Source organism: Colius striatus, chromosome 4, assembly GCF_028858725.1.
Source record: "Colius striatus isolate bColStr4 chromosome 4, bColStr4.1.hap1, whole genome shotgun sequence".
In the NCBI taxonomy this organism is placed as follows: Eukaryota; Metazoa; Chordata; class Aves; order Coliiformes; family Coliidae; genus Colius; species Colius striatus.
This window is the reverse complement of record NC_084762.1, coordinates 5,049,022-5,063,807: the sequence shown is the minus strand read 5'-3', so window position 1 is coordinate 5,063,807 and position 14,786 is coordinate 5,049,022. Positions and strand designations below refer to the sequence as shown.

Here is a 14,786-nt window from a genome sequence, read left to right as displayed (position 1 = left end):
CCTAAGGTAAGGGTGAGGCTGCATAGACTGTGTCTTATAACTGATCTGCTGTTAATTGAGGCACTATTGTCCCAGCATGGGAAACACGTGACATGGTGAAGTCTGCTCTATAATCAAGTAATAACTATTTTCTGGGACTGACTGGAGATTCCAAGCTACATGTAAACAGGATCTGAACAAACAGTTCTGAGTGAAATTGACTCCTGGTGCAACTCTAATGAGGCTAGAGAAATGATACCTGGGATGATTTTAGTCCCACACAATATGTCAATGGTCAGTCTCTCCATATGTCTGGCTATAAGCATCTGTAAAAATGCTGTTCTCTTTATATGGCTAAAATCTAATCTGCCAAATGTGGCAGCCAATAGCTCGTCCAAACTAAATTCTGTGAGGACTGTGCATAAATACTGAAGTATCCTAATCAGCCTCTTGGTGAAAATTAATGGATCCATTACAGACAATAACTATTCGCTCAAGTTTTCATCCTGCGTTTTTTACTTCTGTAAGTAGCATTTGTGCTTTCATTGGCTGGCTATTTTAAACCATAAGGGACCATTGGTGGAACAGAACAAATCCCTGTGAAATCCAAAATTGCCAGCTGCAATTATAGCCTGCATCTAGCATCTTCTCTAAGGACTATAAATGCCTCACTACTTCAATTTTGCTTGGCATTTGCATCACTGTATGACAATTACCGAGCAACAGCAAAAGATGGATTCAGCAATGAAGACTGGACAGTGGAGAAATAGTGTCCAAATGGAAATAGTCTCTCTATTTCAATCTAATATTTATCAGTTTTTGCACATGGTTACACCTCATGTTGACACAAGGCAGTGGTATGACAGGTACCTTCCTTTCGCTACTGAAATGTCTGGGGCTTTTTGCATATCAGATGAGGAAAGTTGTTTTCTCCTCATATTTCTTGATTGTTTTGAGCTGCTCAAAAGGATGAGACATTAAGTTCTAAATATTAGTATGTAAAAGATCAGACTGGCAACTGTTTCATTCCAGATAAGGCTTGTGAAATTCTACCAATTTCAGTGACATAACAATGGTATAAAACAGGAACGAAACAGCAACGGCTCAGCTATCTTTTTGAGCTTGTATATACTGAGTTTTAATTACTTGAACTATTTGTGATTGCCCCTAAGTCCTAGCTACATCAGAAGACAAGACCAAGAATGTGCAGAGATGCAAGAGGGGAAAAAAACAATGACATTGTGAGAATATGGGGCTTACCCAGGAAGTGTTCTGGGCATTGCTGAAATTAGTTTCCCTTGTTAAAAAGAGATATGCTGAAGAAACATTCATTAATGAGAAAAAAGCAGGTTTTGGAGAGGTGAGAAATAAAATATTTATAATAAAAAACACACCTGGGGCACAGTGAGCTGTGTAGAGTCAATGTTTGCAAATGACACTATTTACCTTCATCAGACAGAGCTGTAAAACTTCTGAGACACCTCAGGAATACAGGCAAATGTGCATCACAGTGAAAATGCTATTCAATGTCATTGCAAGGTCAAGCACTAAGATATGCCAGGAGACAAAAATTTCTACTCTTTACATGCTTCAAAAGGGCTCAAAATTAATGATACAAGCACTAGGACCTTACTATCATCTGTTACTCTTTGGGATTCAGGGCTCCACGAGCAGCTGATGTCTAACAAAGTGTACACTGCACAAAGGCTGAGCTGAAAAAGAAGCCTCAGCAACGGTTCAGTGCCATCTTGCATACTCTGGGCATCACTGATGAGGCCTTTCAACAAGAATACTCAAGAATCAGGCAGGTCTTGGAGCTGGCTAAGCACAAAGTCTTTCAAAGACAGACTGGAAAGGTGGTTTATTCCAGTTGGTTTAGTCCAAAGAGGTGATAAACAAGGTAAAGAAAAAGCAAAGTATATAAAATGCTGATAGAAGCTCCTTTTCTCCCTGTCCCTGCAATACGGTAGCAGTGTTCACCCCTTTATCTCCCCTACCCAAAGACAAAATCCACAAGAAAATTCCCAACAACAGGTTGGTCTTCTCTCTGGTTTTCTCAGAGCCACACTGGAGGGCAACTAACAGCATTCACCAGCTCTGCAGACACCACCAAGTCGATAACACAACAGTATTAAACTGATTAGAGATTTTATGGCTGAAGCACAGGAGGTTCTTAGACATTTCTACCTGACCTCAGTTCACTAATTCTTGACAGAAAACTTCCACATTTAACAGTCTCTCTTCTATACTCCATGCAATACAGAAAACCAGAATGGCTGGTGAGTAACACTAAGGAGGAGTCTGGACAGGGCAAATTTGTCCAACCTGACGCAACAGAAGGAGGTACTGGAGAATATAAGTATTTTGCATCAGGAAAAGACCCAGCTATCTAATGGAGTTGCAATCAGAAGAGAAAGTTATACCTCTGTCCTTTAGCCAGACTAATAGCCCATCAAATGGCACCTGCAGCTACAGTTCAAAACATCACCAAGACCAGGCATTTCCCAGTGCTGCACCAAAACCAACCAGATCCACACAGTTCATGCTGACACTTCACACAATCAAAGATCACATAGGATGCATGCCATCAAACTGAAATGGGGTGGTATGGGAAGTTATACTGGAGCAGAAAGAAAGTCTTCCCCTACCACAGGTTTCCTTCTGGAGCATTGTGAACAAACAGATCTCAAATGTTTACAGGCTAAGGACAAAAACTGCATCCCATCGTGTATTTCTTAAGGCAAGAGTTAGAAAAATATTTGTCTCCTACCTTGTTAACTTTGTCCCAATCTGCTGCCTAAGTTCAAGCCTCTCTTCATCAGTCTGCATAGGAAGGATGTTCTTTTCCTCCAGTTCTCGCTTAGAAGGCCTGTTGCTTAGCTTGATTGCTAATGAGTCCTTCCTACAGACTTTCCTTGCCAGGGAACCTGTGGGAGAGAGGAAAAGCTTTGCCAAAGGAGGTGTCATCATTACATTACAGCATGCATCTGGCAAAGAAGTCCTAGCCAAGGGAGGATACTAGGCTCTCATTTATATTGGTGTGGACTGTGGGAAGAGGGACATCAATTAACTACAGGTGCTCAATTAACCTCAATTCATATCACAACAAGGAAAAGCTGAATTTGATGGGTGTACACGAAAAAGAAATGAAAATATTGCTCCATAGAGGGGGGTGGAGAAGAAGGGCTTGTTTCAGAATTGCTAGTAGCATCTGTAGCTTTCTTTAGCACAGTGTTTCTGAACCACGTAACGGAATGAATAATTCAACCTCAGAATCTGGGCAGGCAGGAGAGAGATTGCATGTGGAAAAAGAGACACATCTCTCTTTTGCAAGACAGCCAAGCTAGCACTAGAAAAAAGTCAAGCTGAAGTAGCACAGATCTCTATGTACATTAATTGACACTGCTTCTTGGGCAGTGACAGTGGGAAAGACACTGTGGCTATCTGTTCCATTCACGGATCAAGCTTGTTTTCCTAGGCTAGCACCCAGAGCAGTTTGAGCAGGGAAGACAGACACAAGCAGATAGACACAAACCCATCAGAGGTTTTGGACTTTGACATGAGAGTGCAAGATAGTCCAGTTCTGCTCTATTTCTTATTTTCCAAGCAAAGACTGCTTAATTTCACTTGTAGGGTAAGAGAGGACCCTGAGGAGATCAAATACACCTGGTTTCAGAATCTTTGTGTGTGTTTTAAAAGGAGTGTTGCTCCCAGCAATCTAAGGGGCTAAAACTTCAGCTTGACCTGCAGGTTGACAAGTAGTTGTGACACACAAAGTACTGGTTCTTGTCACACTGAGGCAGGAGGTGACTTTTCTCTGAGAGGTCAGGAGGGGACCACAGCTCTCTCTCCAGACTGTAACTGTGGCATGGCTATTAACTAACCTCTTCTTCTCTGAGCCCAGTTGTCTGATCATGACCCCTTTCAAAGCATATGCAGTCTTATGATTCTGATGTGATTTAATATTACATATAAAAACTCTGGTTCTCTATTGGTGGCATTTATTTAATCCTCCTGAAGTAACTCTATTGAGCTGATGCTGACTTAAGCCAAAGGCAGGGCTTCTCCATACCATGGACACTTGGGAAAGGGAATCTGGAAGTCAAGTTGAAAGTGAAATAATAGAAGCCCAAACCAGTCATTTGAATGCTGCCTCAGAGCTATCCAGACAGTGATTAATGTGTATTTTAGGGAAATCACTATAAATTCATACGACTTGTTATTTTGGATTGCTTTATGAAGCATCCTCATGTAGTTGAGCCTTGAAAGGTGCAAAAGCCACAGCTGAGTACTAAAATTCACAGGCCTTGTGTTTCCCTTGTGTATTGAGAGTTCAGATTAAAAATTCAACAACTGAGAAAGGAAAAATGGAATGAGTCTTACTTGTAAATAATGAATTATCCTCCTCATCATCTTCCTCTTCCTCCTCTTCCTGTCTTGGGTAGAGGCAGGACGAGTCTTCATAGTCAGTTTCATGAGGCACATTTTCTTTATTGTCATCGCATTCGATCACAACAGTTGGCACTTGTCTCATGTCTGGAAGGCCCCCAGGTCCTGTTTTCGTCACACTGTCACCTGTGTGTAAACCAGAGCTGTTGGGAAAGAAAAACAAACAAAATAATGGAAACAGCTCAATGGAAGACTGAGTTGCTTTTCTCACTGTCTTTTAAAGAAAGCAGTGATCCATCTCCTTCTGAAAAGCAACAAGGACAGAAAGATCTTCATGACCAGAAAGACATCTGACAGGTTTAAACTGAGTACACATTACATTCAAGGTACCACACTCGCTAGGGAGAGGTAGGACAGCACATAGGCAGAAATACCAGCAGCCAGAACGCAGAACTACACATCTGTAGCAAATACAGTCTAAAGGCTTAGTGAGAATTGCACCAGGTACTCAGTGTGACAAGCATGTCTTCAGCCTGATATCTGTGTGACCTCTCCATTGACGTGCAGGCAGTGAGGAGAAAATGTCTCACCCGAATGCAGAAGGTGGAGTACAAAAGTGGGAGGAAGGAAAGGTATAGGTTATAGAGGTGGATTGTAGAAAAGCAGGGGGAAATCACGACTTACACTCCTTGGGCAAGAAGACGTTGGTTGATTGACTTGAGGAGAAGGCAAGGACACAACTCTTCGAAATGCAGGAGTCCCAGCATGTAAAACTGGCTTGGAGAAAAGAGGCTTTTGGAGCTGGTGAGCATATCAAGGGAAGGAGCTGAAACCTGGCATGTTTGTTTGCTAAAGGCACAGCTGTATGTTGTGGAGGTTGCAGTGCCAATATCTCTTCTCCTGCCGTGGCTCCTCACTCCAGATGAGTACTGGAGATTAATCTGAACTGGAGCTAATGTCGTATTTCTTTTGCCACGTAAAATGTGATTGATCATCTTCCACAGCTTACCAGGTTGAGACCTGTGCTCAAGCCTGCTATCATCTAACTCTATTTATGTGTCCATTTCAAAGCCCTTTACCAAGGACTATATCAGTACAAGTAGTGAAACAAGAACACGAGGAGGTGAAGATCAAAGTCAAACAAGAGGTGAAAGGAAAAGTCAGGAACAGAATTATGTTTTCCAATCCATACATTTTTATCTAACAGCTCGTGCTGCTTTTCCAACGTGAAAAGAGAAGGAGAGGCTGTCGGGCAAAAATGATGGCTGCTCAGCTTTCTTTGTGAGTCAGCAGAAACTCCCCTCTCTAAGTCCCAGTTGAGGCAACAGCTGTGTGAAAGGTAAGGGAACACTTGCCTGTTGGATGCTCTATGTTGAAGTCACATTTTACTTTCCAGGAGAACTTAAGGGCAAAATCAGATGTGCTGGCCAAGTTGCACTTGAGGTGTACAAATTTAAGCTTGACTTCACCAAGTGCTGCACAACCTCAACTCCCTTGAACATTTCAGCCTGCTCAGAATACCAGCACCATTCAGCATCTTGAAAAAACAGACTCTTTTCTTTAAACCATTTTCTGCCAAGTCATCTTGAAACGTTTCTCTTTCTTCTGGTCACACAGGAACTCATCCAGCTGGGTTTGAATGTCTCCAGAGAAGGAGACTCCACAGCCCATCTGGGCAGCCCCTGCCAGTGCTCCCTCACCTCAACAGGGAACAAGTTTTACCTTGTGTTGCTTTGGAACCTCTTCTGTTCCAGCTTGTACCTGTTGTCCCTTGTCCTATCATTGGCCATCACTGAGAATAGCCTGGCTCCATCTTCCTGACACCTACCCTTTATGTATTTGTAAACATTAATGTGGTCATCCCTCAGTCTCCTCCAAGCTAAAGAGCCCCAGCTCCCTCAGCCTTTCATCATAAGGGGGATGCTCCACTCCTTTAATCATCCACAGTGTGCTTAGAGATTCAGGAGAAAAAAAGGTTTCAGATCCTTTGAGCAAACCATACCATGTTGCTATTATCACCTTTGGTTTCAAAGAAATCATTTTGTTAAATACAACATTTCCTACTGCAGACTAACCAACGAGATGCACAGCTTTACTGAATGTCCTGAAGAGAGGAACTCCATTTGCTTAGTGATAGTCCATGTTTTATACCACAAAGTAAGAGAGATTCATGAAGAACTGGCTTGTGAACTTTTATATTTGCTTTCAAGGAGTTTAATCCAAAACATTTTATCCCAGGGGTAGTTTTTAAATTCATCATCTGAATGCACTGAATGCCACATCAATGTGCTACAGTCTTAAAGATCTTTCAACTAACTTTGAGTTCTTAGGTATGCTTTAATAACTTTAATTTTATGAACTTAATTTTATAAATCTGTTTCCTCTGTAACCTGTTTTTTCTGTAACTCTTCTGAAGAACAAAGGTGGGAAATTCAAAGCAGAATTAAATTTCCAAGAGAAATTAAAGTGCTGTGAAAAAGTGCTAAAAGTGCTGTTAACGTTGCTAAAAAACCCAAATCAAAGCAAACCTTCCAGTGGTGAACACAACATAATAGACATGGTTAATTTTAGAGCAATATATACACAGAGAATAGCTACAAGTTTCTTAAGCCCCCTTGTGGAAGTACAGATGAAAGAAACAAAATGTAGTTCAGCATCCAGAGGAGAGTGAGGGGAGATCTTACTAATATTTACAAATTGGTGGGTGTCAGGAGGTTGGGGCAGCACTTCTTTCAGTGGTATCTAGCAACAGGACAAGGGGTGATGGGATGAAGCTGGAACACAAAAAGTTCCATTTAAACATAAGAAAAAACTATTTCAGTGTTTCAGCGAGGGAGCCCTGGCACAGGCTGCCCAGAGGGGTTGTGGAGGCTCCTCCCTTGGAGGGCTTCAAGACCCACCTGGACACGTTCTTCTGTGACCTGATCTAGATGACCCTGCTTCTGCAGGGCGGTTGGACTAGATTTCTAAAGGTCCCTTCCAATCCCTACCATTCAATGACTCTACAATCCAGGACCATTTGGTGCTCCCATGTCCAGTGAAGGATGAACGCAGGTTACAGATGCATCCTTACAGGTGTGCATGTAGGGTAACAGATACCAAAATGATTCACCAATTCATGTTACCAGCCAGGTACTGGATGGCAACAAGACTTACAAATTACCAAAAAGGATCTTTATTTGAACCAGTAATCTAGAAATAGGCAGCTTCTCATCTCACTGTAATTTTTGTGAATCACCCACTTACTTGATAATACTACTTTCTATTTTAAGCCCTTCATTTTTCCTGATGTTTTGTGTTCTTCTTGATTAAAATCAGCCTTTTCCACGGCATTTTGACTAAGTCAGCTGTCTAAGCAAAGCACTTACGAAATACATGCACCACTGCAGAATACTTCAGAAAGACAAGTCAAGGTCACTGGATGTTTCCATTGTGTATGAGTTCCTCTGGGTCCTTAGCAAAATCCTCGCTGTGGTCAGTTCTACACTGCAACATTTTTCAGCATTTTTTCTACCAAAGAGCACACTATTATTTCCACCAGTCTGTTTTAAATCAGCTTTGTGTTTTGCAACAAAATTAGAGAACAAAGCTAAGGAAGCACTTGCTTTAAGAAGCTATCCTAACACATAGATTTGAATAATTCATAGCTGCCTTGACTTAGCCCTTAAAAAGGCTGTTGCATCATCTATACGTGATCAAAACAAAAAAGTCACACCACTATTGCTTACAACGTTTCTAGTGACAAAATATTGTCATGAAATATCAGAATTTAAGCATATGAGTGACTCATGGCACAGACAAAACCCCAAAAGAGACAAATTAAACCCTCCTGTAAAATCTAAGGGGGGAAAAAACCCCTGCATGCTTCTCATCTGCCATCCCAGGCTCTTTGATTTTGGAACAGTCACATTTTTATCAGCGTGTTTTCACATCCACAGTACACTCTTCTGTACTTATCAGTTGAAACAAAACTCTGAGAACACTTCAAACCACTGTACACTTCTACAATACAGGCATATGTGTGAGACAGAGAGGAAAGGCAGAGCTATAAATATTAAGTGCTTCTATCCTTAGGCAATGCTAAAGTTTAGACAAAAAGCAATTCTCTTGACAAGTTTTATGGAAGATAAATGTTTTCTGACTCAAACACATTTTAGAAGATTTAGAAGACACTGGCAGGGATGTCTAATGCATTTCATTTCATAAATCTACAGTCTGAAGCTGAACTGGGTGTCCCAGAGGAATTGGTCTCGCACACTGTCTTTTTTGGACACGGTGATTTTTCACTGCTCTGCCACAGATGCCATTCTAGCCTGGAGTGAGATATTGCCACTTAACAGCTCTTTAGCACGTTGAACAAACTGAGGCCTTGATTCAGCTGCTTGTGTACAACAGCCCACAGAGTAATTGAAATTAATTGTCATGTTACGAGACAGACTGAGAACTATACAGGCAGGGCAGGAATTAAAGCTATTTCAGATCAAGAAGCTGCCTCCCTAAGTCAAAATTGAAGATACATTCCAGTGGCACAAGAGGGTTTCTAAAGCTTCTTTTGCAGCTGTCAGTGACGTACAGCTTTTGGGCACAGTCTCTCACTTTCATTTCAGTCAGAAGGACGAAACCTTCTGTGGCTTTTGGTGGCAGAGCTTAGCAGATTTTCACCAATTCTTAAAACGCCTTCTAAAATGGTAAAAAACGATGCTCGAATCAAGAGTTTTGCTTATGCCTGACACACAGCTCTGGCCAGAAGGGAAAGTCGTTTGCAGTAGGGCACAAATTGGCAACAGAGGTTCCAAGAAAAGGTTATGTGGAAATTAGACTCTTCTCTCTTTCGACTTAACCTATAATAAAGCTGGCAATTTATCAGGGAAAATAGAGGCAAACTGGCAGCACAAATGACATGTCATAATAGTCATCCTATGACAAGGGACAGATTGCCCTTCTGAGAATAGGTTATGAAGAGATGTTACGAGTACCAGAAAATGTTTGCAATCAAAAGCCTTAACTGTGCAAATGAACTTAATGTTCTATAAAATCTGTAATAAAACTGAATAAAAAAATCCAGGAATTAACTGCCATTTAAGTCATAAGAAAAACTGGGACTTGAAGAGCTATTACACGCTTTTAATGTACCTTAAGACATTAACTGGCACTAGATCTAGGTGAGGCAGTAACATGCAACCACTCCTGTAGAGGAGAAAATAGAGGTAGAGAAGCTCAGCAGTCTTCTCAGGGTCAAAGACAGCAAAATAACCTCTGGTTTCCAGGCTGGTACGGAGGGACAGACATTTTCCTATGGCAAGTTTCATTGGCAAATTACTGATTTCACGTATCAGAAGCAAAAAATCCACGTAGCTAGAGGAAGGGGATGCTTTGGTCTCTTTCATTCTATGTTCCTGTCCACACTCACAGTCCTGGTGGAAAGGTCTAAGAAAAGTCTACTGGGCGACATGTGCAAGTGATACAAACTGGTTATGGGTTCACTGAATATCAGTGGAATTTGACAGACTCGAGGAGCTTCCACTGTATCAGGATCAAAGAAACTAGACACAGGGAAGGAAAAAAATAAACTCCTGATTGAAACGAAAGGAAAACATTTAGAGCAGAGAACGGATCTGTACTTGTCTACATGATCTTCCCTTAGTAAAACCAAAACACCATTCCAAATAATCCCCCAAATGACCAGACTTGGCAGCATCATGGAAATGATTCTATAAAGTGTTAGGATTCTATTGAGATAAAGACTGAGATCAGAAAAAGTAAATGTTGCCAATGAACTTGCTCCCTCATCTCCTCAAGATCATTGACCCAACAGGAATGACCCAGTACACTGTTATCTTGGAAGGGACAGTAAAGCCCAGGACGTCACTGCACAGCCTATGCATGCAGCAGATGGGAGCACTCCCAAACACAACAGAGAAAAGCAAATCGAGGATCTTTGCAGTTTAACAGGCCCTCGAGACTTCTGGGCTGAAGTGCCCAATGACAAGTACTGCAGTATGGTCTCCATTGGATTTAATCCAGATTTTATGTAATTAAAGGGAAAGAATTACTGTCAAAAATACTAAAAAACAGTGGCATAAATACACACACCTAAAAATCTACACAAACCTTCAAGAAAAGTTAGCAAATTTACTAAGATCACAATGTGGCTTGAAAAAGCAAGTGGCACCTCCACAGACTTGTAAATGCTTTGAAATACTTTTACCCCTTCACACTCTGAAAAGAACATTTGCTGCTGCAGAGGAAACAGTCATCACCTATTTTCTCTCTCGTGAATGCAAGAGTTATTGATTTGTTTTGACGAGGAGAATAACTGAAGTACTCAATACTTTATTTCATGACTGAAATAATAATCAACACAGAAAGGCTATGAAAAAATAACCACCTGGGATACCACGAACTAGGATTCACTTTTGTTTTAAGTGTGAAATATCAGTGCTGCAACTTTTTCTGGTTTTCTTCTGCAAAGGAAAGCAATTGCTACTTATTGGGAAATGAATCCTTGCTTATTCAGTTTTTAACAAGCGGCAGAGCTTCAGCTTCAAATTAACAGTTAAAAACCAAATAGAATCATCTTCTTCAAATCAGTGAGATGTATTTGTAGACGCAAATATGATGGATGTCTAGAAATTGGAGCATTCATTGCTATGGGGCAACAGATGCCTGAGTGATGTCATGCTCTGAGGGATGTCACTGGGCTCAGGATAACAAAGTGTCTGTGTGTGGTCTGGACAAGACAGTAAGACACCTGACCTGTGCTGGGGAGAGCATGGACAGTGCAGCTTCAAAACAGCCTTTAGGAGACACCAACTACCCTCTGTACTTGGTCCACCAAGCTTTGGGATGATGCAGATGCATCTGTCCAGCCTCGCTGGCAATATGAGAGGTAAGTGGGTAGTTACTAAACACAGCAGGGGGAAAGTGGATGCTCTTTCCAATCCTAACACTACAGGACTTTTTCTGATGGGAATAAGAACCTCTCTCATCACTCTAGCAGTTTTTCCGTGGCAGAGAATTGCCTTGTGCTGCAGAAATTAGTCCCCTTGATTGTAACCACAGAGGTCTTGCTGTCCTGGCCCTAAAACACGCTGGCATCACGGGACAACCTCTGGAGCACTCACTGTTTTTTGAGCAGTAAGAACAATCTGCCATCTCTAATTGAAGTATTTTCCACTATGCAAGGTAATGAAGACAGCACTATCATAAAGAGGTATCAGGGTAAATAATTAGGCATTTTGTCTGTTGACCAAATACTTCAGCCTGTTGTCTAACTGATATGATGCTCCTAGAACAAGCTGGCTATAAAGCTGCCCTTGGCACTAAAATAGAACGTGCCATGTTTTGGACTACCTTCTCTATTCTGAGACTTGCTCAATTTTCCTCTACAAGATGAAATAAATTTTCCAAGGCTTGCTGATCTTGCAGTCTATGAGGACAGCTTGCATTTCTACAATATGCTTCACTTAGACTACCTGGAGTAGCCTTCAAAGATACTCACGAGTGACTAATAAAAACCAGCCTCAAGGTGGGTAAGGTACTTCTGACCAAATGCACTACCTTCCTCCACATGGAACTGGCTAAGAAGGTAGCTGCTGTGGAATGGGTTAAATACTTTTTTAAAGATCAAACATATAATTTAATTTAAATTAGGTGCATTAAACCCCCTCTGAGTGACTTGAACAAAGCCCTCACAGGTTGTTTTGTGCTAACTGGTAATAGTAATCAGATGCCTTGGTTGAGCTGCACATTTGGCTTTTATTGCTCTTTTCTGATTCTTCCACTTGCTTTCTTTGCTTTTGGCAATCCTCCACATAACTGGAGCTCTGCAGACATGCACTCTGCAGTAGTTATTGCAAGCCAGGCATGTCTTACTAAGATCTCCACTCGCTGTGTTATTTACTTCCTTGAATGGGACAACGGGGTTCAGGAAATTTGGTCTTTTTGACTGATACTGAGGTTAGCAGGAAACAGTGCACATCAGTATGTAACTCTACATATGGATCCCTTACCTTTCTAGCCTTTGCATGGTCATGGCTAGTGTTTTGTTCAGTTCCTCTATCATCCGGCACCCCGAAGGGTGAATGGGCAACGTGCTGGACCCAGAAGGCAGGTGCTGGCTGTGGCTGCCGTACTGGAGCTGGTGCTGGTGAGCTGCTAACTGGGATGGCAGGACAGTGTGATGGTGCTGGGTCAAAGGCTGCTGGGAGCTCTTCTGCGTGGAATAGGATGAGAGAGAGAGGTCTGGCCCCCCTAAAGGCATGCAAATCATGACTTTCTTTGGAGGTAGTGGAGGTGACAGTTTAACTGGCATACAAGGCAGTTTCACAGGAGCACCAGGATCTAAAACAAAAGAAAGAGAGGCCCTGGTGTTAGTTTTCATGTCAGTGAGACAGAGATCAGTATATCTGCCTGGGCAAGCAGGTACTGAAGTTACAAGTCAACACAGGAGGCGTGCATCCCTTCCCTGCTGTGACAGACAACTCTGCGTAGTGTGTGCTCATCATGGTCTTCCCAAATAATACTGTTGTTTTTTCAGCATGAGTCTCACAAAAAAACACCCCAGGGCTGTGCATGCCCCTTAATAAGCATGTTAAACAACGCTTAACAAGACTTGTGGCACACTTTGATATTTTGATAAAGCCCCAACCCTCCAAAACAGCCCTGTGAGGTAAGCACAATAACCTCCTCTCAACAAAGAGAGGGAGAGCAATTCGGTGTCTGAAGTTACAGGGTGACTCACCACCATCACTGCTGGAGTAAAAGCTCAGAGATTCCTGATCCTTTTCAGCCACTGCAGTGCAATTACTACAACTCACATTCCTTACATCTTTGTAATGTGCAAAACATCTAGTGTTAAAAATTGCATTAGAGGGCAAAAGAAAAAAGAAATAGGGTTTGAATACTAAACAGGAGTGGTTTGGAAAAATGAAGGGTACAGAAGAGGGAAATGACAAAGGGCAGAAGGTTGTCAGAATTAATGTATTCTTTTACAGAAGACTTGTCAGGCACTTTTCTCCAACTCACGCACTGAATTTTAACCTTTTTAACTTTAGGCATGTTCTTTCAATCACACAGTTGACCTGCCAGGCAAAGACTCTTCTGACTTCTATGAGAAATCAGTGAGAGCTCCACAAGCAAACGTCTCTGCCAGGACTCAACTGCAGGAGGGAGATTTTTGGAGTCACACTGCTAAACGTTTCCAGAAAGGAGAGAAAAATAATATGAGGGCTTGTAGTTCCCAAGGTGAGCGTGGGAAGTGATCACAACATCCACCAGAGAAAGCTTGGGAGAAAGATGTTACTCTCCAGGTTTCAAAGGTCATAATCCTCCTGAGCAAAATCAGATTTCTAAAGTCTTTTTCCAGATGGTTCTTTTTAGTATTAACTATCTATCCTTCCTCTCAAACCTTTTATTCTTTCCTCCCTCCTGGCGTATTCTCTGTGCTAGTGTCCTATCGAATAGCCAGGGTGCACAAGGTTGATACTAGGAGTTCCAAGCACTAACATTTCTTGAGAATGACTAAGGACTGTAATGTGGGAAAAGACCCAAGCTCAGGTATGTCATTGGACTTCCCTTTAGTGCTAGTCATAGCTTCATTGCATTCACAGTATCCACTTGATACCAGCGTTTTTACTAGACCAGGAGCAACACACTGACAGTTAAGTCTTCCCTTTCTTCAAAGGGCTGATAGACTAATGAAACAGAAGAGGAAAAAGAGTGTACAAACCTCAACTAAAACCATGGAGGGAAAATGGTCTTTCCCTGTGGCAGAGTGGGAGACTTATAGAGTAAAATTCAAACTGTTCACCTTTCAATGCAATATCTTACACACTTGACATGTTCAAAGCAAAAAATTCTTCTGATGCCTCCACCAAGGCTGAAATGTAACTTAAAGGACTGCCAAAGAGCAGGGAACTGCCCTCTCCTCTACAGCAAATTGCCCTGTATACAGTAGAAAAAAAAGCCTTTCAGGATTTTCTATTCAAGCATCAGAATGTCTCCAAGTTACTGTGTTTTCTTAAATACACGTTATCTGTGTATATCTCCTCTTTGTATCCTGCATGAAAGAACACATCTCTTCAATAAAAGGTAAATAACAGAAAAAGAGTAAATTGTGTAGAATAAGGCTCCTCTGGGATCCGTAGCAATAAAGAGTCCTCTTCACACAATTCACTTCTAGAGCTCATCCTGAATTACAAAGACTACACTGAGATCTGCACTTCCATTTTGAAAAGCACAGATTCGACTGTTGGGTTTGGATCCTCCTCTGCTGTATCTCAAAGACTCCATCTGACATTGCCTGCACCTGAACACCCCATCACTCTGTGTATGATGCAGGGTAGTCATCCTTAACAGTGAATTCAAGGACAACCCAACTGCAGGCAACTCTTGCTTCTGATAAAAGAATAACTGGA

General features: G+C 41.7%; 1 protein-coding gene across 1 annotated transcript in view; it reads right to left on the bottom strand.

The window, feature by feature from the left end:
- PHACTR1 (phosphatase and actin regulator 1) overlaps positions 1-14,786 on the bottom strand; it is a 278,346-nt gene that overhangs the window by 40,860 nt on the left and 222,700 nt on the right. Inside the window, exons 7-9 of the mRNA XM_061994544.1 lie at positions 12,381-12,711; positions 4,363-4,571; positions 2,750-2,906 (exon numbers count right to left, since the gene is read on the bottom strand). Of these exons, the coding sequence (XP_061850528.1) occupies positions 2,750-2,906; positions 4,363-4,571; positions 12,381-12,711 (697 nt within the window). The remainder of the gene's footprint in view (positions 1-2,749; positions 2,907-4,362; positions 4,572-12,380; positions 12,712-14,786) is intronic.